Here is a 25,536-nt window from a genome sequence, read left to right as displayed (position 1 = left end):
GCCACCAGCGTCACCCACTGAGCGGGAACATTAGAGGAGAACCATTATGCTCATTTCCAGCTCTCAGTTTTTTTTTCTGGGACTCCAATAGAGCAGCTTTACATGATTCACAGTTGGAATAAAAGTGCTTGTTTATTTCAGACTGTTCTGCAGCCCCTCAGCTCAGCCTCTGACTGAGCGAGGCAATATTAGCTCAGACCTCTTTAAAAGCCCGCTTTCTCCTGATTGGCTGAGCGGCCGGAACAGCCTGCTGAGGGGAAGTGCACTCAGCCTCTCGCCGGTGTGCACCGTCGGGTTATTTGTGTGCTGGAGCACAATAAACGACTGTAGCACTGCTCAAGTAGACTGTTGTGGGAGAACAGGCTGTGCTCGGAGCTGTTGACCATAGGAAGAGAGTAGGAAATAAATACTGGAGACGGGGTGTTGGGAGCAGCCAGTCACCTTTCACTCGTCATTTCCAAAGTAGCTACATGCAACATTAAAACGTGCAAATGTGATAAGAAACAAGTAAGAGAAAAAGATACTGGTTTCTCTTGAAATGGTCTTTAGATGCAGGTGGTTGCTGTGGAAGCACAGGGAGGAGATATGTAATAGAGTTGGAAGGAGTGTTGAGCATATTGACAGTTTCTGCTAGAGCAGCCATTTAGCCTCATCGAATGAACCAGTGATGATTCATAGGGCAGAGCGTGGTTGTGGGGGCAGGAGAGAGAGAGAGAGTGTGTGTGTGTGTGTGTGTGTGTGTGTGTGTGTGTGTGTGGTGTAGTTCGATGCGTTCAGGGTTAGTTGATGTATGGGCATTGGAAAACTCTGGCAGCAGCAGCCGACCCTCTGAGTGGAGCTGTCCTCCACCATTACAATGTCAGAGTGGATACAGAGTAATCAAACCCCACTCAAGGTCCCCCTTCTATCTTTGTCACTCATTGATAAAATACATCCCCTAACCCACCCCCCCGTACTCTCACATCTATCACTTTTGATCACATTTGATCAAATCTACACGCCCCAAAACTAACCTTAGTATGAAGTTAATTCTGAACCCTGAAACCCAGTTTATCCCTCGAACAGGCCTTGAAAAGTGTTTTTAAGAAAGTTAGTAATGGCACAAAGTCCTTAATCTGTAAGTCCTGAAGTCAACAAGGTCTCCACAAAGATAGAAGTACACACACACACAAACACAGCCACAGACACACAACCCTGGTCACTTTCAATTTAGTTCGGTCGGATTCTGATTAAAGTGACACATAGAGAAAACCGCTTTAAACAAATACAGAAAACCAAAAAGAAACAGAGTCATTTTGCTCTTGTGGATTCAATCCTGCACCATAATTCAGATCTTATTTTAGAAGCAGATGAGCTGGCGTTCACACTCAAACGCACACACACACACACACACACACACACACACACACACACACACACACACACACACACACACACACACACACACACACACACACACACACACACACACACACACACACACACACACACACACACACACACACACACACACGCACACGCGCAAGAACAAGGATGCCAGATGTTAAAACTGTCGAGTGTGGATCGGGCACCATAGTTTAATTGCTTAGCAAGCTCGTGCACATAGGTTGATTTGATGGCTACGCTGCACACGGCTCCGCCAAGACAACAGACCTGCAGGTGGAACATGCAGCCGGCGTGTGTGAGTGTGTGTGTGTGTGTGCACGTGTGTGAGTGTGCGGCCCGGGAAAGTGCAGCGGCTGCACAAGTCATCCATCACAGCCAACTAAAGGAGAGATCTTTTTTGGGAAGGCTTTGGGATGTGGCGTCTTGGTCCCATCAGGCAGATGTCACCAGATGGACGATCCAGCCAACGATATTTCACAGACACAAAAGGCCGGTGAAGCCACTTGGGCTTTGGAGGGGCGCTATCAGTCTGAGCCGGGTTTCCTGGTGCTGCACTTGGAAACCTCAGCGGAGGCTACGATGATGTGGAAGAGGGTTTCGTTAAATCTGCCAAAGTGGATTTGGCAACGCTCAAACACAAGAGCGACAATTACATCGCCGAGAGAGAAAAAGAAGCTTGACTTTAAAGTGAATATATTCCATCTCCCTGTTCCCCCATCTACACGGCTGAATCTGAATCCACATGCAGTGTGACAGTCGAGAGCACTACAGCACAATATGCACAGATGACGACTGCCATATTGGAACCATTACCCTGAGCCTCTTTGTGCTGGGGTTGTGGGGGGGGGGGCTTTCCTGGCTCGCCCTCGTCTTTCACTGTTCTGCTCACTTCAGCTCGGAGAAACAACAGCCAATCAGAGCGCAGGCGATGGCAGCCTCCACATTATTCTGAACAGCTCCACGTATCCTGGTGCCGGATATTTCCATTCAGGGCTTTTCTATTGGCTCCAGCAGGGAAGCATAATGACTCATCTACGACTCAAACAGAAGCACGACTGGAGTCGAGATGACGAGGAGCGTCAAGTGAGAGCGAGTGTGTTGTCTCTTTAGGTTTTGAAGTTCCATTTGAGATTATTTAAGACATTTTTTAGACCATAAAATATTGAATCACTAGTACGACTGATGTGAATGAATATCAGTCTTGTTTCTAGTTTTATCAATGTGTGCAAATATCTGTATCTCAAGAAACGTAGATATTATAAACTAGGCATAGCGCCCAAAAATATTCATTAAAAGTTTTTCAAATATTTCAAAGGCATTAATTCATCATTACTGAATGCAACAAAAAGGTCAGGATTATTTGCAGGGACAAGAAGGACGAAGAGAGTTCCAGGTGAGAAGGAGTGAAAGGGAGGAGGAGAAGCCGATGAACGACCGAGGGGATAAGGAGAAGAAAGCTGGAGGGTAACGGGCGGCAGAAGGCGGCGGGTGACGGCGTGCTCGTCTGGATGACCCCACACAGCTCCCATATGTCAGGCAGATGCCCTGTTTGGTGAGCAGGGGCCACGGACACTGGCACTAACAGAGAATATGCTGTTTGGCTAAAGAGGCCGCTGTCAGTGTGTGTTTGTGTGTAGTCCCTGAATGTATGATTCATTCTTAGCATCGTTTTAACTCTGCTCAGTTTCTGCAGAAGTGCAATGAGAACTGATCACAGCAGTCAGTTTATTATCATTTTAAACCAACAGTTTACATTGGAGTGGATTTCTAACAGCGTTCTGAGACGAGTCAAATCATCTGATGCCTGGGGCACATTTAAGAGAAGGATTATGTACAATTGGTGTCGGAATCCGTCCTTATATATGCAGGTACGTTTCTGGGGGAAGACTTGGCCGGAGACTTTGGTCCAAGTGATGTTTTTGGTGAGATGAACAACAGGTGGTGTGTGTCTGGCGTTTTGGCAGCTGGCGACGTGTCTGCCAAGGAGCGAATCCGTCTGCCTGGGAGAGAGAGAGAGAGAGAGAGAGAGAGAGAGAGAGAGAGAGAGAGAGAGAGAGAGAGAGAGAGAGAGAGAGAGAGAGAGAGAGAGAGAGAGAGAGAGAGAGAGAGAGAGAGAGAGAGAGAGAGAGAGAGAGAGAGAGAGAGAGAGAGAGAGAGAGAGAGAGAGAGAGAGAGAGAGAGAGAGAGAGAGAGAGAGAGAGAGAGAGAGAGAGAGAGAGAGAGAGAGAGAGAGAGAGAGAGAGAGAGAGAGCATGTATGTGCCTTCGCTGGCTGGCGAGCCGTGCCCAGGTGGCGTTCTGGTTAGCACGGTGTGAAAGTGATGGATCTGAGCGAGTGCTAACGCCGCAGCTATCTGACAGGTTGTGTGCGTCTGGTGCGTAGGTGAGCCGAGACTTGAGAATGCAGAGTGAGAACCAGATTTTGGATGGAGTGCAGAAAGCAAGTGACTAATCGAAGTTTGAGCGCCGGGGCATGTTCACCCTCTCGCTCTCTTGGTCCTCGCCACAGAGACGGGATGTCAGGAGACGTCAAAGCCACTCGAGTGGAAAGGGAACATTGAGGCATGTTGAGCGTCTCTCATTAACAGCAGTGACCATCAGACGCACACATCCTCCCAGACACCAGCAATCAAACTCCCACCAAAAACAAAGTGCCACTAACTCTCTCCTGACACTTGTCCTTTGTTTCTCCACGCTGCTCACTGTATCCTCATCACTTCTGGTTTCTTTTCTCCCTCCACCTGCAAACTACGCAGATGGAGGGAACTTTAGGTGGAGTCAGGAATGAGTCCTGACTCCACCTAAAGCAGAAAGATCCGCCCGGGACAGTTTGTCTCCCGAGCGTCTGCTGGAACAAAAAGTCTGTAACCCACACCAGTTTGGACTGAGTGTAGCTGTCTGAGCTGTGGATTTCTGACCAAAGAAACATCTCATTGAAGATACACGTGCATGGATAGTGCACGGTAAGCAAAGAGAAAAGTCTCTTGAGAGAATCCTCAAAGCTTCTTCAGTGAGTCTGAGGGACACAGGAAGTGTTTGAGTCAACGTTCGTTAAAAGGACGGACGTTGTTTTTCTGCATTTGCTTATTTATATGGACACACAAAAAGAAAAGCTGAAGTTTTAAATAAAAGCGTTGCATAAAAGAGGGTGAATATGAAATTCAAAAGTAATAAATATCAATTTCTAGTGTTAAATTAAAGAGAATGACTCGTCATGAGATTCTGATTTGCATCAGCTTCCAGTTATTCTCCTTACTTCCTCCTGCTGAAAGCGTTTGAAGCATCGCGGCTCCAGAGAACTGTGTTTACTGTAAACTGCAGCAAAATACCCACTTCTTCAGATATGAGGCTTCTTATGTATGTGACCAGTTCTCTGAGAACGGCCTCATGAAATAATAAACTAGGGGTCTTTTCATGTACATCAAGTGAATGAGTGTCATTGTCCCTGTCTGAGGTAAACCGGGCTTACGCCCTGATGCACGCTGCCCCCCCCCAGCATGACTGTCGGAGGAGATCAGGCGCTCTGGTGGGAACGTGGCCTGACAAGCCCACCAGCGTGGGTTCATAGAGTTAAGGAGGACTCACTCACTCACGCACACACACAAGTAAAACATGTGCACACAAACACACACAACCAACACAAGGACATAACGGATACGACAGAGTACATTCTCCAGTTCGATCCCAGGGGAGAGCGCAGAGAAGACAAGTCTTACGTAAACACTAATGTATCGCACAAACATGTCGCACACGCACAACTTATCAGAGGGGTTAGTTAAGAGTTCTCTCCTCTTACTCTTCTGCTCCCACGAGGTCACACAACTCCAAATAATCTAGGTTTGAACAACCTGGTGCCTCCACTCCCCTGCTGCGTGTCCTCCGTGCACCCCGCCGGCATGTGGGGGGTGGGAGATATAGTGTGTGTGTGTGTGTGTCTGTGTGTACAGCTGCGGAAGATGGAATTGCGTTTGGGAAGTGGCGCGTGTCAGCTAGGACATGTCAAAAGGGCCCTTAGAGCGGTGGCAGCAGGGGAGGCAACCGCCTGTGCAAGTGACTGTGTATGAGTGAGTGTGTGTGTGTTTGTGCGTGTGTGTGTGCGTGCGTGTGTGGGTCAATAACAGGGAAGCAGAAAATGTCCATTAAAAGGTCCCATCTCTAACTCTACTTGTAAATTAGGTATTGAGCCATTGGTGAGGAGCGGGCATTCTCTCACATACCCATGAAGCTCAGTGTGTGTGTGTGTGTGTGTGTGTTTGTCTGTTTATGTGCCCTTGTTTTGTGGGGGGGGAACTTTGATGGGCTGTGACGCGTGGGCGCTGGGGTTGAAAACGGAGGGCAGCGACCTGAAAGTCAGGCAGTTGGTTATCCGGATACGGCTAAAAGCCATTTATAGATGACACGCTGACAATTTTTTCCGCTGGGGGGGGCGGGGGGGCAGGGGCGATGGAAACCTGATCCACCATGGCAGGAGCCATTTGGGGCAAACTCGGACACAGCGCGTCCGAACATTTATTTGTCTGTTCTCCATCAGTTGTCGTCTTTGTGTTGTGTTGTTGTTTTGCGTCTCACCTTCTCTTCATTGCCCACCTGGGTTAAAAGTGTAACATGTACCATGTCCGTCCCCTCTGCCTGGGGACAACAGCCGTGCTACTACATGAAACACTGTTTACCCACAAGGCCTCATTTTGTGGAGAGTGAACTCGCTGTATAGACACGGCAACGTTCCCATGAGGCACATCATCAGTGTCCAAACAGCCTCCTCCAACAGGGTGGTTACATTACATGAGCCACCTTACTACAGTCCATGCACTAAGTGTGTGTGTGGACCAAACAGCACAATTGTACTTAAATGACAAATGGATCAGCGGTTCCTTGGAGAAATCCTGTATACGTGTGAGCGTCCTTCCTGACTTCCTGTATGGATTTCGCTGTATGCAGCTGTAAGTGTGCCCACGCCTCCTTAACACAACGTTTCATCTTCATCTGCGATTCCCACCCCCATTAACACAATCACTGTATAATACAACTGCGGCACTATTAACCACACCAGGGACTCCTAGTGCAAGCTGTAAGAAAACTTGATTACCCATGAAGCAGTTGCTTTGAAAGGAAACGCATGAATTAAAAAAAAAAACTCAACGGCATGCGAGCCACCACTTAAAGGCTCCTTGAGTAAAACTTAAAACTCGACCGATGCCGTCATACATGAAATACAAGGCCTCAGTGTGAATCCAGCTGCAGCACAGACAGAGAGGAGGAAATAAAGGATTGTTCTCAAGGGGCCTGGTGGATAATCAAAGATTCCACGATGCTAAACTCCGCCTTCAGCGCACGGTCACATTTTAATAAAGATCTTACGAGTCACTTCACAAACATTTGGCGAAGGTGTGAACATGGTTTCTATATCGTAATCCCTTCAGTGGGGATCATATTGGAAACGAGGCGGAGGTCGATGCAGCCATCGCTGGTGGCGATTGATAATAATCGTGCTTGCAAGGGACTGACAGACACTTCTGTGTTTGTAATGGACTTGTAATTAGCAAACCGGAGATTTAAGCGTGTAACACTAATGAACTTTAGGGTGACTGGGGGAGGCAGTTAGCGCCCAGTGGCCGGTCTGAGCTGGAATCAGTCATGACTTTGTTGTGTCTCTACCTGGTCGACACAGACAGATCAGATCCGAGGATGAGTGTCTGTGTTCCTCACAGAACTGACTAACAGGCCGTCAGTAAATATGTTGTTTCTCCATCTAGTTCTCTCTCAAACATTATCCGACAGCTCCACTGTTTTCCATCACTTATAATCTTAAAAGAGAGGCATCGCCGTCAGCACAGTTTGGGTTCAACGGGGCAGAGTCGGCTGATGCAAGATACAAATTATTTGACTGAAACACAAAATGCAAATGAGCGAATGTAGAAGTCCAAACAAGCTTCCTCTGGCAGTGCTGGTAAAACAAAATGCTCGGGCTAAGTTCGGATCTCAAAGGTTAAAAAAGAACACGGGGAGCGAGGGAGCGTGGCAGCAAAAAAGTGAGGGAGTGATACGGAGAGGGCGGAGGAGAGGAATGGAGAGAAGAGGAGCGTGTAAACAAGAAATAAGTGATGAGGAGAAGAGCGGTGGAGTTTTAAGTGGCGATGGGAGGGAGAGGAGGGCGAAAGTGAGTGATGTCGACAAAGAGGTGAAGAGGGGAGAAGGAAATACGGGAGAAATCAGGTCCTGAACAATGAGCGGAGAGAGACGCTAAGAGAAATGAGGAACGAGGAGGAAATACGTTAGAGAGCGTGTGTGTGTGTGTGTGTGTGTGTGTGTGTGCCAACGTGGCAACCTGCCATCCGAGCAGTGGCTGGTGGTTGACACGGACTGTGCCGGGGGGTGAAGGCATGAAGTCAGAGGGAGAGTCTCAGGTCCGAGCGAGGGATGAGATCCCTCTTTGCGTGGTGTTAGAAGACGAAAAGATTGTTTGCGTTTGGCAAATGTCAGAGAGAGAGAACAATTCATGGATCCTGATAAAAAAAAAAGGCGTATTTACAGGACTGATGTCTACAAGTGTCTGACATGTGCTGCAGCTTGATTGAAAGTAAGGGGACTGTGGGGCCTAGAATCTATTTTCCACAGAAACAGAACCGTTCTTAAGATCTGTATCCGAGTATAACAAGTTTGAGCGGCGACAAATAAGGATGAAGACCAGATCAACACGGATGAGTAACGTGATGCGGGTGAGACATGTGAGAAAGAAAATACGGTCGGCAGTAAAAAACAAAAACAAGAAAAGGCTCAGGCTATAACTGAAACCAAAGTGACACAGTTACAAGCTCACAAAGGCTGAAATACTGTAACTACTGTATATAAAGCTCCCTCTTCTGTTTCCAGCCCTGATCCGGTGATAAAGCACAGATATCACTCACTGATGATAATCTAAATACCAAAGGCTCATAAACAACACACGCAGAAGGTCTACACATGACCTGACAGATGTATGACGGATTAAACCTGGTATTTATGACATTAGATCTGTCTGCCAGACGGTATCGGCGTGTTGTTGGTATTAAGTGTGCGGTCATTTGGACGGCTGCAGCATTATAGCATTATACAAACACAGAGCAACTGTTAAAAACTACATTGTTCTAATAATTCCACAACTTTCTGTCCGTGTGGGGGCTCTCGTATCTCGAGAATCTTTCATTTTACCGGCTTCACACTTGGAATGTGACTTGTTAAAGGCCCAGAGAAGTGCGGTGTAGGAGACACGATATGTTAAATATTCATAAGCAATGAATAAAAATGCAACCAGCTGGGAGTCGACGGTGGTGGCGTTGAGGGAAAGCGGCAAAGACAGCTGCTTCTCCGTCTCGAGGTTCTGTTTGACTGAGTCGAGCTCCACTGAACTCTGAATAAGCAGGTGAACGGCTCTTTGTGCAGCAGCTGCAGCTTCGGGGTTCCGTGGACTGAGTCACGCAGCCGCTCTTTAGGAAGAAAAGCAGCAACCAGCGTCACCGCGGGCCAAACAAACAGCCCACTCCACACAGGTGGACTCAGAGCGGGCACTAGTCCTCCACGTTGGATTAAAACCTCCATAAACCTCCGAATGGCGGCACTAGTTTTGGTCGGGTGTTCCTTAAAAACCTGACAACCGAGTGCTGATGGGTGCTCTGGTTTTCATCGGTGATGTTACGGGTCATTTCCATACCACAGGACCTCCTCCCTGTTGTACTTTAATCTGGTGCTTTACTGTCCGTCCACACCTCGAGGTCGCTGTCAGTCTCCCCTCACTAAGTACAGTCTATCAATCATCATTTAGATTAGTGTTTGTCCACCCACCTGCCTGCCTGCCTTCCTTCCTTTTAATACCCCGCTTCCCCTCGATGAGAGGCCGGCAGCTGGTGCACGATCATCTTTTCGCCTACACTTTCACCATGAATCCTCTTCCTTTGCCATGATACTGATGGATGGCTGCAACAATAGCTATGTGCTCCATATGGTGCGCAGAGTAGGCAGCAGCCAGTGAAGGGTTTAAGGCTGAAATGCACTCGGGAAGAAAATAAATAAAAGCCCCAAATGGATGAATATCCCTCTGTGCTCTGCCTCTTCTGGGACAATGCCACTCTCAAAGACTGGTGTTAACCTTCAGTGCACTTATGACTGACTATTGATAGTCACTCAAGAGCCAGTGAACATTACAGCCCATCTGTTATGCAATGCTTAGCACTACAGATTACAATGACCATGTTCCAATCCCCTGGAATGGATAATGAATAAAGAATGGAGCCAAAATGGAGCAGACAGGAAGGACAAAAGTCACAGCTCGGAGAAGCCGATAGTCTGGATGAGTGAAAAAGAGAGGAAGGAGGAGCAGAGGAACTCAAGGTTGGATCCCCCACTGTGAATAAGCTCTAGGCAAACTTTCCAAAAGATGAAAAGGAGCAGGGGCACGGATCCAGGGGTCAACGAAAGGTTGTATCTTTGAGCGGTTTTTGGCTTCATTGCCTCGGCAAGACAATGTTTTCTGTTGTCGCACTGGCAGCAGCTGCAGTGCTGCTCATAAATATTTGAGTCAGAAATGCACCTTGCAAACAAAAGAGGTCAACTCCGGGAGGGAACTGGAACAAAAGGCAGCCATACAAAAAAATTAAAAGATTAAACTAAATCCATCCATGAGAGTGAATGTGGTAAGCAATGGCATCAGTTTTGGTAAAGAAACAACTTTCACAGTGAATTTCATTAACTTCATCTGCAAACTCTGTCTTCTCCTCAAATGTCAAGAGTCAAAATATCTTGTGTTGTTGAGTTTAAATCCAAAAGATATTAAATGTGCTAGAAAAAGATAAGCAGCAAATCCTCAAATTTGAAAAGCCATAATTCCGAGAAAGGATTTTGAAAATGTTAGAAATAGCTGAATGTCAGAGTAGTTGATTAATTTCCTGTCAATCAAGTGTTCAATCCTCAAAATTTGGTCCATAATGATTTTTTTTTTTAACACATTTAAGTTCAGGAAAGATCGAACAAAGTCATTATCTGGTTTCATATTTAAAGATATGACACTGTTATATCCCTCAACACCAATATCATTCAAACTGGGCCTTCCAGCTACTCTACACAGCTCTTTCAGGCAGGTCCACATATTCTATGGATCAGAAGCATATTTACTCCATTTCATGGTTAGAAAAGACGACTAATAAGACTCCAGCTCGCTTTTTCCGAGCTGGGAACATGGAAGATCTCAGGATCGGACTTGACGGATGGAATCAACAAGAAGATAACCGTGGAACTTCCCTCAGCACGCTCGTGTAGATGCATTGGCGACACATCTGCAGCCGGCGAGGACGAAGCACAACACTGGAAAAGATGCGCCTGAATACTAACGAGAAACCATTTGATCCAACAAAACCTTAAATCTATGCCGTCTATAAGCCTATTAGTTGTATGGCTGGGAGGTTTTAATCACTGTCTTTGTCTATAGGGTCCATTACCCAGAGACTGCATTACGATCTCTGGCTACTCTTTAGAGGTCAGAGGTCAAAACACTCTCACAACGATGTGATCACAGAGCTCAATTGACGGCCGGGGCCCGGAGTGCTTTAATCGCTTCGGCAGAGAAACGAGTTACTTACACGTCCGTACGCGAGAGGATAAATAGCGTTTACAAATGTGCGACAGCGTCTCATTTATATAAATATACCTTTTGTTTTAGTTGTAAATAATTACACTCTGGCGGACATATGTCTCCATCCCTTTTGTGCGTATGGATTTTTAAGCCAACAGCAGAGTGACTAATATTAGGGATTTGCAGCAGCAGTAATTGCAGGGGGAACAAATATCCTCCATTTTTCTTTATCCATCACGTACAGAGAGGCTTTGAGTCGGCTGCGCAAATTAGCATAATGAGGGGACAGCAAATGGTTTGACAAAATGGCCGCCATTGTTGTGTAAACTGTGTATTTTCTCGTTGTGTAGATCGACAAAGGTGCAGTGATCACAAGACAAGACGTACTGAGACAAGTTTGCACGTATGGATTTAGACACGGAGCTGGAAGCGAGGAGGCAGTGGTATGCGAGCACAGAGATGTGGTAATTATTGGAGTGTCAGAAAGACACAGGCGGCAAATGGACCTTGTTACATCAAATAAAAGGGGGGAGGCCTGCTCCGTGCTACACAGATCGAACAACAGCAGCACAAACACTTATCCATACCACTGTGAGCTGCAGAGGAACAAGCGAGCAGGAGGAAGTGAAGAGTTTAAGATGATTTAAAAGACAGGGCCGTCAGAGTAAAGGGCTCGGAAATCAATCTTAAATACACAGAACTTGACGGAAATGACCGGCTCAATAAATCCAACCTCAAAAATGACATAAGATGTTTTTCATATGTTTTTTGTCATATGTAGTTTGTAATAATCTGTAAAAGTTAAAAAGCCTAAAGTAACGGGAGCTCCTCTCTCCCACAGGAAACACAGAAGCTCCTGAACGCCTCGTCAGTTCATCAGACACAACAACTTGATCATAACTGACTCCCCTCGCTATATGCATTTACTTGTGGTATACAATAAACTTGCAACTGAGTGTCGCTAATCAATCCAAAAAATGTTACTTTGAAAATGTAGTGAGCTTTTTCTCTCAACAGTCGCTGCATGCTTTCTCGTAGTGGGACCTGTTGTGTTTCTCTGTAACGTTGTAAGATCTCGACATCACAATGTAAAGTGCCTTGAGATGATGCATGTGGTGCACAACACAACACAATTGAATTGAACTCCTACGCAATTCAGTCAAGGGACATTACAAACACGCACATTTGCATAATGCACACCTAGCAGCTAGTCCGGCAGCTCTGACCAATCACAACAGACCGGACCAGCTAGCCAATCAGAGCAGACTGTGCACACAGTGTCATTGATTTGAACAGGGGAATTAACTTGACCAATCACGTCAGTTTTCACTTACAATTTTCTGCAGGTGCTTCTCCTTGCGGACGTCCACCATGACGTATCCCTCTTTGACCAGCCCGAGGCCGACGTCGTTCTTGGTGTCCCCGAACTGTATCGTGGCCTGTGGGCAGGTGGCCCCCGAGTACTCCACGTTCAACAGGCACTGGGTGTTCTGGATGTCCCGCACCACACAGTCCACCACGTCCGCACGGGCGTCGTCCTGGAAGAGAGACACGGAGAGAAAGAGACGTTGATAAGGAGTGGGGATTGGGAAGGAAGAGGAGGAGAGGAAATGGGGCATTAATAGATGGTGTGATCAGCCGAGGGGGAAGAAAAAGGGTGATGAGATAATGGAATAGATGGAGAAGGGAGGGAAAGTGAGGAAAAGAGGTGAAAGGGATAATTAGTGTGTTATCGCTGATGGCTCCTGATGGGCAAACACACACAAAGACACGCAATGCAGAGGCTGATGTAAAAGGCCACATATGCATGAACATGTTCGGATGAGATTCGGGGGGGGGGAGAAAGCGGTACTAAAGTGGTAGGGGTGTAATTTGCGTTATATCATGGTCGCAATCAAACGAATCAGTCACCGATCGGCAACTACTTCCTGATCACTGTAATCTGTGGAAATTACCTCCTCAGCCGGTTCAAGAGCGAAGAGATTCAAGCTGGGCTGAAGTTTCTAATGGCCTGAATGTCACCTGCCCTCCTCCACCTCCTCATCATGTCCCTTTCTTCTCGTTTCCTCTCATTCTTCAGTTAGTTACGTCTCTTATTCCTCACCCGCTAGAATGTGAAAGGCCAGCTTTTGATTGAACGCGTGTGCCCGGTGGGGGGGGGGGGGGGGGGGGGGGGCTGCGGTGCAAACCTGACCTCACATCCTCCGGCGATCGAGGCAGAAACAAGAAAAAAAAAAAACGATAACAAAGGGAGCAGCGTCTTCAAAGACAGGAAGACACTTAAAAACAAAAACAAAAAATGGGTCCCTGGCCTTCATACATCCCTCCTCTGCACCATCCATCTCTTTGCTTCCCTTCTTTCTTGCCCTGGTCTTGTCTCCATGGCAACCCCCTTCAAGCTAGCCGCCCTTGGGTATGTGCGTGTGTGTGTGTGTGTGTGTGTGTGTGTGTGTGTGTGTGTGTGTGTGTGTGTGTGAGCATGTGTGGGCAGGGAAGCTTGTTCAAGGCACCAAAAAAACGAAGGGTCTTTGTTTTTGTCCCTGCTCTCCCCCTGGTCAGCTTGTCACCCATGCTGCAGGGGAGCTCAGGGCGAGCGAGAGAGAGAGAGAGGCCCAGGAAGAGTCGGTGTATGTGAGAGAGAGAGAGAGAGAGGGAGAGAGAGAGAGGGGGGGGGGGACAGAGAGAGAAAGAGAGAGGGAGAGAGAGAGGGACAGAAAGAGAAAGAGAGGGGGAGAGAGAGAGGGACAGAAAGAGAAAGAGAGGGGGAGAGAGACAGACAGAGAGAGAAAGAGAGAGGGAGAGAGAGAGGGACAGAAAGAGAAAGAGAGGGGGAGAGATAGACCGCCGAGACGGGAGGAGAGAGACAACCGCAGGAAGAGAGTATTACAGAACAAGGATGCGTCAACACTGGCGAGGAGGAGGAGGGGGGGGTGTTATACAAAATTAATGAGAGCCTTCCAGTGACCCCCGTCTTGTCGACCTAATGTGCAGAACAATCCCAGTTAAAACACTTTGACGCATTAACAGCAGGCTGAGATATTTCCACTTTACTTACTGTGGCATGATTTTTTTTACATTGAACATCTGAGCCCATTTAAACCCAAGCTTCGGTAATGAAACTTTATTACCATGTATACTTCGATTCCTTCTCAGAGGAATATAAAAAGATTTTTTCTAAAGAACCGTTTCAAAAGCCAACGCATCCATCTTTCACTTTCCCTTCACACAGAGCACCCGCTTAAGAAGTGTATAAAGGACACGCACATTACAAGAGAGTGTGTATGGCTGTGTGGAGACGAGTGTGAGGGAGCCGGTACAGAGAGAATCAATACACAACCCTTAAAGAGAAAATGTTGACGGCAGCGAGTTATAAGTGTTGAAAACGCACAAATATAAATTGTAGGGAAAGTTGTGTAACCTTGAGGAAATCGTTTGAGGTTGGACTTTTATTTATTTGGCATTTTAGGGGATTTAATCTGTTTGCTCTCCAGACATTAACTACTTTCTTTAATTAGCTGACGAGGCATCCTTGAGGTGTCCGGGTGTCAGGAGAGGACGCGGCTTCACAGGAGTTCACACCATCCAGGGTAAAACTGGACTTGAAATGTGCTTGTGTTTGTCTCTACAGAAAGATGACATCGAAATAACACGTTCTCTTTAGAGGAATAAGTTACAAGTTCTAATTTCAGTTTTGTTTCACTACAAAACATCAGACAAATGTCACTTTTTGGAGGATCTCATTAAACTGCACTAGAAAGCAGCAGATTTATGTTGTCGCCGCGAAAAAAGAAGGATTTAAAGACTCGACTGTGAAGCTGTGCGACTTCATAGTCGACACAGACATATGTGCAGGGCACCGCCTGGCAGCTTGAGCGACAGAGACACAACAACCTGTCCTGTGTGCGGCAGCGAAGGTGCAGTGCGAGTGGGGCGGCGTGGAGTCGGGGTGAATGACACGGCGGAACTGTCCAGACGACAAACACATGACAGCAAAACCAAGAGGAAACAAAAAGAAGAGGAAAGGGGTGAGACAGATGCAGAGTGACAGAGGAAGAGTGAGAGGGAGAGGTGTGTGTCTGTGTGTGTGTGTGTGTGTGTGTGTGGGCTGTAAAGTGTAGGTGATGCCTCTGTCCCCCGGGTTGGACCAACAGATGGGCCACTTCCTTTAGGAGACACTGACTCATGAGACAGGTGATAGCATGCACACAGGGATTACAAGTGTGTGTACAGACACACACTAACATACAGCTTCTACCAAGCCACTGAACTGAGACAAGCTTTCTATAAAAAAAAAGAATCAGTAAAAATAAGCATTGCTGCATTAAAAAAAAACATTAAGCATATGTAGTTATGACGCAGGTAGTCCCATGACAGTTGTCCTAGTAACACTTTGATGCTAAATAAAAACAAGCCAATAAGGGAAGCTGGGGCTTTAAACATTTCACCAGAGACAAAAATAAGACTTAACAGTCAGATTAGCAACTTGACTGTAAATGACTGCACGAGCTAAATGCCTTTGCTAGGTGTACCTAATAAACTGGCCTCCGTGTGCTGCTAACCACTGCAAAAATCTTTATTTTAACTTTAGTTAATTAATTCTAGGGACATATTCTACAAACATGCAATGTTCAACAAATTTCCGTAAAACTACCAAACCACCCAGAGGTTATTCTGGTATAAAAAAAAACATGTTTGTATCTGCACCAAATATTCTGGAAGCTGCCGGATCAGGATGCTTCCAAGGAGTTGACCCCCCCCTGACACACTCAAAACGCAGGCGGAGACAAACACACACCGGGGGTTAGGTAAACACAGGCTGATGTAAACAAGAGGATTTCGGACTGCAGATAAAAAAAAAAAGCCAAAAAAACACTAACTGCGTCTCAACTATCAGATGGACATTTGAGCAAGAACCTGGAAACTCAGGATCTATCTACAGAAACTTTGGGACTCTTGGTTCGGTGCAGAAATATCGAATCAATACAGATATAAAGTTAAAGCGTCTCTGATACCATCTCAATTATTCTGGAGTAAATCAATGGCTTCATGTTCAAGGCCCTGTCAGCTTTGTACCACATGCATTATGGATGAGCACTATAGCTGGGAATGAAAAAAAAAAAAAAAAAACTCGATACTTCTCCGTCGGTCGCAAACTCATCACCTCGTGCAATAAGTGAAACTCAGAACTGTTTTTATGTCTTGCCAGGAAAGTCGACTTTCAAAAGCTGGCAGAAAATGAGACAGGGGAAGTTGATATATCTGGAAGTTAATTATGAAGCGTTTCAGCGGCGACACATATTAAGAGATATGCGTGTGCGTGAGCGTCCGTGCACTTACGTCCTGTGGGACCTGGATGAAGGCGAAGCCATACTCGGTGGCCTGTGCTGGCAGGGTCCTGGTGCTGAAGGCGGGGGGCAGGACAGCTAGACGGGTGGACGACACCACTTCTCTCTGAGGGAAGGAGGAGAGGACAGAAATCAGACCCAATATAGAACAGCTTTCGAGGCAGCCTGCACGATGTTGATCTCTGCAATTAAACAGACACACTGACATTTGTTTTGACTAGGGCTGTAATACTATGTGCAAATACCGCTGGTGCTAAAGCTCCTAAAGTCTCTGTTCATGGTTTGAAATATTTACTCTCTGTAAAATGATCAGACTTTGGAGGGCGAGGCTTTTCGAGAGCGTGAAGCGGAAAAGCTCGACAGTAATTTGTGTATTTGTTAGAGATGAAGACGGCTTCAAAGCAAACACGACACACTTCCATCTCATGCTACAACTACAGCAACACAAGTTACAGGAGATGTGGGCACAGTGATACAGACACATGAAACAGAAAAATGCAACAAGCTCGTTGGAAGCTTGTGATGACATTTTTGTCTCTTAAATCCATCTCGAACATTTTCAAAAACACAACTCAACAAAGACTCCATCTGGAACTCGTCCTGTTCCCTCACACGTTTACTTTTGCAATGTGAAGGAAGGACAGATACCGGTTTGGTACTTGTAGCTTTAGAGCTGCATGCGTGTATATTTCACCTTACCGCTCATTTCACAGCTGTTTCTACAGCCGCGCTGAGACCGCTCTCTCTGAGCCATCTGCTCTGGAGCTCAGCGACAAGCGAAAGGTGAAGAATGAGTAAAGATGAGAATAGACGTCGGGTTAAACGCCAGCAGACTCGCCAAAGGCAACACTACTTGCCGGTGTCGTTATGTGTGTTTGAATAAAATCATCGCTGAAGGGACTGTATATCCCAACTGTGTAAGGATTTTATGAATGTCTAATAATAACATGAATATGTTAACTTGCATTTCCAACCTGTCACGTGCAATGTCGCAACTGCATCTGTGTGTTTTTGCTGAAAAGCTTTTTTATCGTTGACTATTTGAAATGACCCTGATTCTGACCTCAAGTTCAGAATCTAAACAAAAACGCAAATTTCAGTAAATGAAAGACACTAATTGATGCGTTAAAGCTAATGTGTCCCGACAGGAATAAGCCGGAGTGAGTAATGGTCAATCGCTGATCACCACAGGGAGAACACGCTGGTGGAAAGTCAGACAAATATAGCCCTTAGAAATGGGGAGTTAATTTAATGACCCCCATATCTTAGGTTAATGTGTTCATTGGACTGTACAGTCTAGACAGAGAATACCCTCAACATTTATTATGGATTAGAAGGTTAAGATTTATTGACGCCATATTCGAGTTTGACAGCACTGTAAATGTGGCCTTTAAAAATGAAAGGCAAAAGTGCTCTGCTGTGTTTGCTAATGATCATATAATAATTCAGGTATGGAGCTGTACCTGTGACTAATAGCTCCTGACACGGCAGCATGAAATCAAGGCCAGAATGACTCAATCCAAGAAGACACAAAACTACAGAGGCCGAGGTGGATAGCAGCCTGTGTGTGTGTGTGTCTGTGTGTGTGTGTGTGTGTGCACCAGGTTGGCCTCGGAGAATCACACTTTCAGCAACATGCCAGGATGCATCGCGTCTGCCAGCCAAACCTCGAGCTGTCCCCCACTCCGAGGTCAGTCACACACTGTGCCGCTCCACTGCATTATGGGAAATCTCCCGCGGGCCAGGGGTTGGCTGCATGAGCCACTTGGTGATGCAAGCATGTGTGCGCACGTGGGGCACAGGGACACGCAGACAATAACGCACTCACACAAGGAATCGAGAGAGTGCCTTCATCATCACAGAGTACGGGCAAAAAAATAAAAAAAGAGACTGAGATGGAAGGGGGGGGGGGTTGTACTCAGTTGTACCATTTGCTTCAGTCGTAAACAAAGGGAAACAAATACGCCTGCGTCTTATTTGTCCTGAAAACTCCCGCTGAAGGCTACATTAAGGCTGCTTTGAACATGGAGCTACGCAAACAACTGGTGTCTGGGTAGATGCGAGTAAACTGGAGAAAAGAAATCCCCTTTCAGACGCTGGGTTCCCTCCGGCTGGGGGTTTTGAGCATCGCCCGATACAACTGCTTTGTTTGCTTTAGCGATGATCATACAACATCCGGTGGCTTTTGTCACACGGTCAAACATTGGGTCACAGGGTTACTCACGTTGCCGTAGTCGATGTAGAAGACGTGCACCTTCGCCGGCGACTCAACTTTCTCCACCCGGGCTCTGTACCTGCAGCGGCAAGAGAATAATCGAAAGGGGGAGAGAGAGAGAGAGAGAGAGAGAGAGAGGGAGAGAGAGTAGAGTGGAGTGGAGGGGAGCAAGAGATGAAGACAGAGGGCACAAGAGGAAAAAGGAGATGAGTAAATGATTCCGTGCTTATTTCCCTGGGGGGAAGGTGTTGGAGGATCTGTCTGTTGTGATCGGAGGAGAGGAGCAGGCGAGGATGAAGGGGCCGGGGGAGTGTGGGGGGGGGACACCGGGTGGACGAGGGGGGGGCTCTATCAGGACATCAGGTTATCAGGACAGGCTGTGAAATTGCACAGAGGCCTCTTTGCAATAAAGGACAGAAATTTAAGGCTGTTTTTGTCTTGTAGAAAAATAACTTGAGAGCATTAGTGTTAATGATAAGATGATAAGAGCACTTTGGTGTATTTGGTTTTCTGAGACTGTTGATTGAAGATGAAGTTGATTCTATGGACAAACACATTATTGACCAAATTAAGGAAAAGCTAAAGTAAGCTCCTGAAGTTTAGACCGTATATAAAGATGGTTACAAACACGCTATCTTTGTCAAAACCAACTTTGGATTGATCGCGAGTCAAACTTAGTTTTCAATCCTGAAGTTTTAGTCCATTTTACAGCCTCAAATAACCAATTAAAAACCAAACTTACATGAAATACACAAACCAGTGTGATAAGAACTAGCGTGTGTTTCGTTTGGCCCACGTCCCATCCACTAACATGGAGCTGGCAGGACGTAGGATCTGTAACGCAGCCAACTCCCAGCAGGGAAATCAAGATGTTTTGGTTTCACTGTTGTTTGGGGGAGCCGTCATGTCGACTGTCTTTACACACAGGCTGTGATCGGAGCTGAATCCTCGTAATGAATTCACACAGAAGCTGGAGAAGAGAATGTCTTCCTCAGTATCCTCAGCTGACTGCCACTCGTCTAACTCTCAACCACGACACACACACACACACACACGAGCGAGTGACAAAGACAAACTGGCAGCGACGCAAGGACAGCGGGAGAGAAGAGCCACACGGGCGAAGAGAGACTACAGAAGAAAGTTAAAGACGATAAACGGGAAGACGAGCTTCAGACGCCGGGAGGAGGAGTGAGAGACGGAGTGAGAGACTGATGAACACAGTTTCCTCCTCCTCTCGATTCACTCTGACTCCGCGGTGTTCTGAAAGGCCTTGAAAGGCAACGGATTTCTAATTAGCCCCCTAATGAAACAAGCCGACATTCCACGTGCGTCACAGAAATACAAAGATGTGGACACAATGTGAACATGAACTTAATTAGCTCCCTGAATCATATGGAGCTGGTTTGTTTTTTTAAAAGACAAATTTCAGATATTTGCCACAGGGTGCAGGATTATTGTTCCGTCTTTACAAACAACAGGTTAAAAGGGAGTGATGGGTTTTCACAACTTGTTGTGGAGGCTGGAGCGAGAGAATAACTTTCGCTTGGCCCCCAATACCCCGGAGAGGAAGAGCGAGGGAAGAGAGAGGGAAGAGAGAAGAACACCTGCTTCAGGGAACTTTCTTTTTTCATCATCACTTTTGTGATCTTTTTTCGGCGTCACCTTCCTGACTCCCTCCCTCCCTCCCTCCCTCCCTCCATCACTGTGACTTCTATCTGTCCCCATGACCATCTGTAAACCTCCAGCATCCGGTGCAGAGACAAGATGAAGAGGTGTGCGTGTGTGTGTGTGTGTGTGTGTGTGTGTGTGTTACTGTCAAGCGGCTGCTGATTCTACAGGGCCAGAGCGGTGGCAGTGAGCTAATTACACCCTGAGGGTTTCTGCAGTTAACACATCACAGGCTTAAACAGAAACAAGGTAAAAAGGGAAGTGTCATGTGACCGTGACGACGGAGAGAAGACAACATAACACGCGTGCAGGATGTCGCTCGACAAACTGTTTTAAATAAACTTACTTAAGTTAGAATTGTGAAGTTTTGTAGGTAAGATTTGCAGGTAAGGAAGCTCTGATACATGTGTTTCTATCCAGGCTTAATGCTACTTGAATTCAGGGTGTAGGAAAACATGGTACAAAGTCGAGTTAGAGCCCTTTCCCAATTCATTATAAATTGACATTAAAGAGTATTTAAAGTGGATCAGTCACCTCTGACCCACCAGGACAGATCAGTTAGGTCTCTATAGAACAGATGAGGAACTGGTTTTAGTGTCAGTGTGGGTCGTTGATGGGTTTGAGTATCAAAGTGTTTGCTCACCATTCACCATCAGCGAACTTGGCTATGCAGTGGTCCCCTCGGCGCGGGGCGTAGGATCCTTCCACTGGAGGCTGGGCGGCGATCTCTGCCCTCATGGTCTCCATCAGACTTTCCAACTGGGCTCCTGAAACAGACACAGCGACAGCATGAGTGACAACTGTGACACAGAGACACCCCCCCACACACACACACCTTGACACGGATGCGTCTGCTGCTTTGCCTTTATTACTATTTAATCTAATTTAAAACATGTTTTCCAACTCCCCACAGAGAGGACGTTGGAAATATTGGGTCGCAGATTTCATTAAATTCTCTCGGCGGCGGAGGTGCAGGCGTTTTTCATTTGGTTTGCATGTTGGCCTGACTGAGTGATTGACAGAGAGCAGATCCTGGAGCAACAGCGGAAAATGAAAACCATTGTATCCAACCTCGGCAGACCTGAATAAATTCATCAGCACAAGAGAAATAAAGTCGGATGATACCTCGCAGAGCTTTTTGTGCACACACACTCGCACACACACACACACACACACAACCTGAGGATGTTTCTGGAGGTCGTCTGAGCCGTTTGTAACTAAATCTTCTCGTAATCGCTTCTCTTTTGTTATTAAGGAAAATTAGATTTATTACCTTATTGCACGATGCAGCTTTGTTTGATACAACGTGGCGAAGTTTAACTGCATCACTCCCTTAACTCATAGGGACAAGCACAACAAATAGCAATTCATCGTCGGTAGATCACAAAGCTTTTCATTCAGACTGAAAAGAAACATTTATTAAAAAAAGATTTATGTTTGGATGTGGAGGAAAGACACTGTCTTTTAAATCTTAAACGCTACACCTCCATTGTTATGCCACATGGAGTCTGCTCCAAACCCACGTTGACCTCAACTGCCCTTTAGAACCCCAAAAGACAGCAGAAATACCCAGAAGAAACATTATCGGTGGTTTTTGTGACTCTTGGCACATCACCACCGCGTAGTTAAAGCTGGTTTGACCCTGTTGGAGAAATACAGATTTGAGTAAATCACGTCTGCTCTCCCCCATGGGCCTTTATGGCCGATCAAACCATTACATCATGAGGGGCAGAGCGATTACAGTGGATTCGGGAGATTGCGGCTGTCGATATAGTTGCAGAAGGAAAAAGCAGATAGTGAGCGAGGGCTGCGCGGTTTCAATGACTGTGGTAAATGGAGGCCTAATTGACAGCCATCAACTGCAATTGGGAGGCTGATTGTGAGCGCTTCTATGTATATGCATCTCCGAGACTCACCTGCTGCTGTTTGTGCAACATATACAGTCGATCTGTTTGTGCTCTCTGCGTCTGTTTGTGTGCACGATCAATCAAAGCAGCTGATTTAGTCAAATGGCCCAGATGAAATTCAATGGCTGAACATTTCAAGCCTATTTTCCATCGATTTAGCTGTTAAGGGTGTTTGCAGGCATGAAGCCCAAGATCCTCCCGATACTGTTCTCCTGTTGTAAAAGATCTTAAAATAGATAATAATTAAAAAAGGTTTAAGAATAAATAAATGAAATAAGATCCAGGGTCCAACTTAACCAAAGAGTGAGTTGGTTTCAAAAGCTTAACAGAGAACTTTGAAAATGAAAAATGAAATTTGAAGATGTGCAAACATTAGGAGAACACTGTGTCCCCTCACACGGCAGAATATATTCCATCAAATCTCTTCAAATATCCGAAGCTGCTTTAAGCGCTGAGGTCTGGATATTTTTAATCTGCATAAATACAAATATGTCATGAAGAAAAAAGGATATTTTCCAGATTTTTTAAAGAAAGCTTAAGACAAGATGTGGACTTGTGTTTTCATCACAGCTCAGGTGAACACATTGTGTTGATTTCATGTGCACACGGATACAGTCTGTGTGTGAAGCGACTTCTGCTTACTATACGTGTTTCTGTGAAACAGCTTGAGGGAAGGCAGCACACACACACACACACACACACACCTTACCCCTGCACTGCTGCTATGAGTCGTCATTAACGCCTTATATTATTTATACTGGTAAATATAATACACAGATATATAAATAATGAGCTTGTTTTCCCAGGGTTCTCTGTGCTGAGACAGCCAGGCAGCTGCCAACCAGCCGTGAGCGGGAAATCTTCATTAGCGTGATGTCAAACTAAGAGGGGGCAACAAAAAAAAGTGTGGAGGTAACAACTGGGAGCTCAGTTTGATTGTGGAGGGGGTCAGGGGAGAGGGGGAGGGGGGGGGGGGCTGTCCAAACACCTCATTGGCCACCTACTGCTTCACCAACTGCTGATGAATGCAGTGTGGGGAATAAGAGTATAAACACACACACACGCACAATGCAGACACATCCTCAGCATTTTGTAGAGAAAGCAGTTTTTGGAAAAACATTGCTGGATGAACTGCCTGCATCTCATAAACACACACACACACACACACACACACACACACTCAGAGGTGGTGTGGTGATATCATTGCGCCCCAGCTTTGCCATGGCGGCGTGGTGCACACTCACTGGGAAGGCGTCGGGGCTGCAGCCGGGCCACTTCCTTGATTTATTAATCTAATTAAAAAAGGTTAGCGTGCGTCTTCCCTCTTCAAGTGCACCAGTGTATATTTATGCGTGTACATTTACACAACACATATTTATATCTCTTCCCATGTTCCGCTGGGGGGGGAGAACCGAAATAAATGGCACGCGACCCTTTAAAAGGGCTACTACCTGCTATATACAGTTTATACTCAAATACTAATACTCTAACTAATGGATGGAGCCTCTTAGTTGAGCCTAATTAACAATGCGTTATTCATGGGAATGGTAAAAGCCGGCCTGAGTGATGGTATGTAGATGCAACTGGGTGATACATTAAAATGGAGGAGGGGGGGGGGGGGTTCTCACATGCCACATCCTTAGCAGTGTCCTGATTTGCTGATGGTGAGATGATATGACTGCCGCATCTCTGTGTCATACGTGTGACAGCCAATTCCTCGCTGTCAGATCAGATGGGTCGCCTAAATGCGCCTCGCCGCCATCACGCTCGCTGGCTTTGAATTACACCCACCGTGCCGCCGTAAATACAAATCAGGCTTTTTTTTCTCTTCCGGAAGGTCCCGTCACTGCTCGCGCTGCTCACATGCATCACTCTCAATCATCCCGAGAGAGCCACAGACGCCATTCAAGTCAACCTCTGTGCTTCCTGTTCCCATTTCATATCAGTGATTAAACTGCTTCTCGCACATATTGTACAATTTGTTTCCCAAGCACCCCCGATTTGCTGCGTTTTATTCCTCCTGGAAGAAGAAGACATTGATCACTGCACTGTACAGGATTGATGGATGTAAGTTGAGCATCTTTATGTAGAGGTGGTATGGGGGGGGGGGGGGGGGTGGCGGTTATCCCCGTTGTTGTCTGGTAGAAGAAGGCTCCTGGTTAAAGTCCTGTGTTAGATTTCTGTGTGGGCTTTCCCTGGTTTATTTAGTTGGAGATTAAACATGGTTATTATTCCGTTCCCCCACTATAGACGCGTGCAGAGTATATGCATGAATGGACTGATCTTTATGGAGACCAGCTAAAGAAACATACCATCAAATCCACACTGCAACATCTTAAGAGAAGCTATGATGAGCAGTGTACTAAACATTCCACTGTATGTTCTACTATAACCGATTTTCCATATAGCTTCTGGACTGTACAGGCTCTGGTTGGGCTATGAAGTCAAAGGGCAGGGACAGTGCAGTGTTATGGATCAGCAATCTTAACAAGCTGTGACCCATAGATTCACTTGAATTAGTTCCAAGTCAGGGCCGGTTACACTCTTGAAAACAAACCGGAGCCTTTGCACAGACGGATGTCCACTCCAGCTTTTGTGAAATAATAAAAAAGAAAAGAGAGGGTACTGAACAAATCAATCTGTGGATGCAGCATTTTTACAATGTGCTTGTTTGATTTAGTGGGCATCATCCATTGTCATTATTCTCTGGTGGGATTTGGAGTTCTGATTTGCTGAGCGGGACAAACTGGAGTTTGACGTTATGAATTTATCAGGAACACATCATCCTTCTGCGTGCGGGAGTGCTATTCCATTATCTGTGCGGTGTAGCTCCGTGTGACGCCACGACATCTGTCATTTCACATCCTCTCCGTCTTTACAGTGATATTCTTCATCTTTTGGACGGCACTTTGTGTTCTTCCATTCGGGATAGATTCAGGCAGGAAAAAGGCAACGCAAACATGGCTGTCGGGGAATTTGAGACTATTACATCTTTTAATAGTGTGTGAGACGCGTACTGAACCGGACCCAAGTGATGTCGTGAGCCCTCTGCAAGAATGTTTGAGATTATGTTTCGTGTTAGGAGTTGCCATCCTGTCGCTGCTTCTGGGATAAGATGCATCTTGAGACAATTCCCTTTCCCAGGAAGAGAGTGATCTCGAGATGACTTCACATGATCCAGACTTGTTATCTGCTTCCTCCCAAAGGATTTAATACTGAGATGTCTCTATTGTACCTCAAGCCTTTTTGGTTGGTTCGCAAGGAAGCTGAACTAAGAATCTTTGCGAAGGGATATGTGTTGTAGAAATCATCAAGGACAACTCAGGGTCATGCAGTTAATTCACCACAACATCGTTCTGCCATCCAAACATCTTTCCATCACATTTCTATTCATCAGAGGTGGAGGACTCAGAAG

General features: G+C 46.2%; 1 protein-coding gene across 1 annotated transcript in view; it reads right to left on the bottom strand.

Annotated features, from left to right (window-relative positions):
• snd1 (staphylococcal nuclease and tudor domain containing 1) overlaps positions 1-25,536 on the bottom strand; it is a 164,660-nt gene that overhangs the window by 2,936 nt on the left and 136,188 nt on the right. Inside the window, exons 19-22 of the mRNA XM_062382358.1 lie at positions 20,858-20,981; positions 18,556-18,625; positions 16,324-16,437; positions 12,321-12,524 (exon numbers count right to left, since the gene is read on the bottom strand). Of these exons, the coding sequence (XP_062238342.1) occupies positions 12,321-12,524; positions 16,324-16,437; positions 18,556-18,625; positions 20,858-20,981 (512 nt within the window). The remainder of the gene's footprint in view (positions 1-12,320; positions 12,525-16,323; positions 16,438-18,555; positions 18,626-20,857; positions 20,982-25,536) is intronic.

The sequence above is a fragment of the Platichthys flesus genome, chromosome 23, assembly GCF_949316205.1.
Source record: "Platichthys flesus chromosome 23, fPlaFle2.1, whole genome shotgun sequence".
In the NCBI taxonomy this organism is placed as follows: Eukaryota; Metazoa; Chordata; class Actinopteri; order Pleuronectiformes; family Pleuronectidae; genus Platichthys; species Platichthys flesus.
Note: the sequence above shows the minus strand (reverse complement) of the source record. Positions and strands in the feature narration are given on the sequence as shown.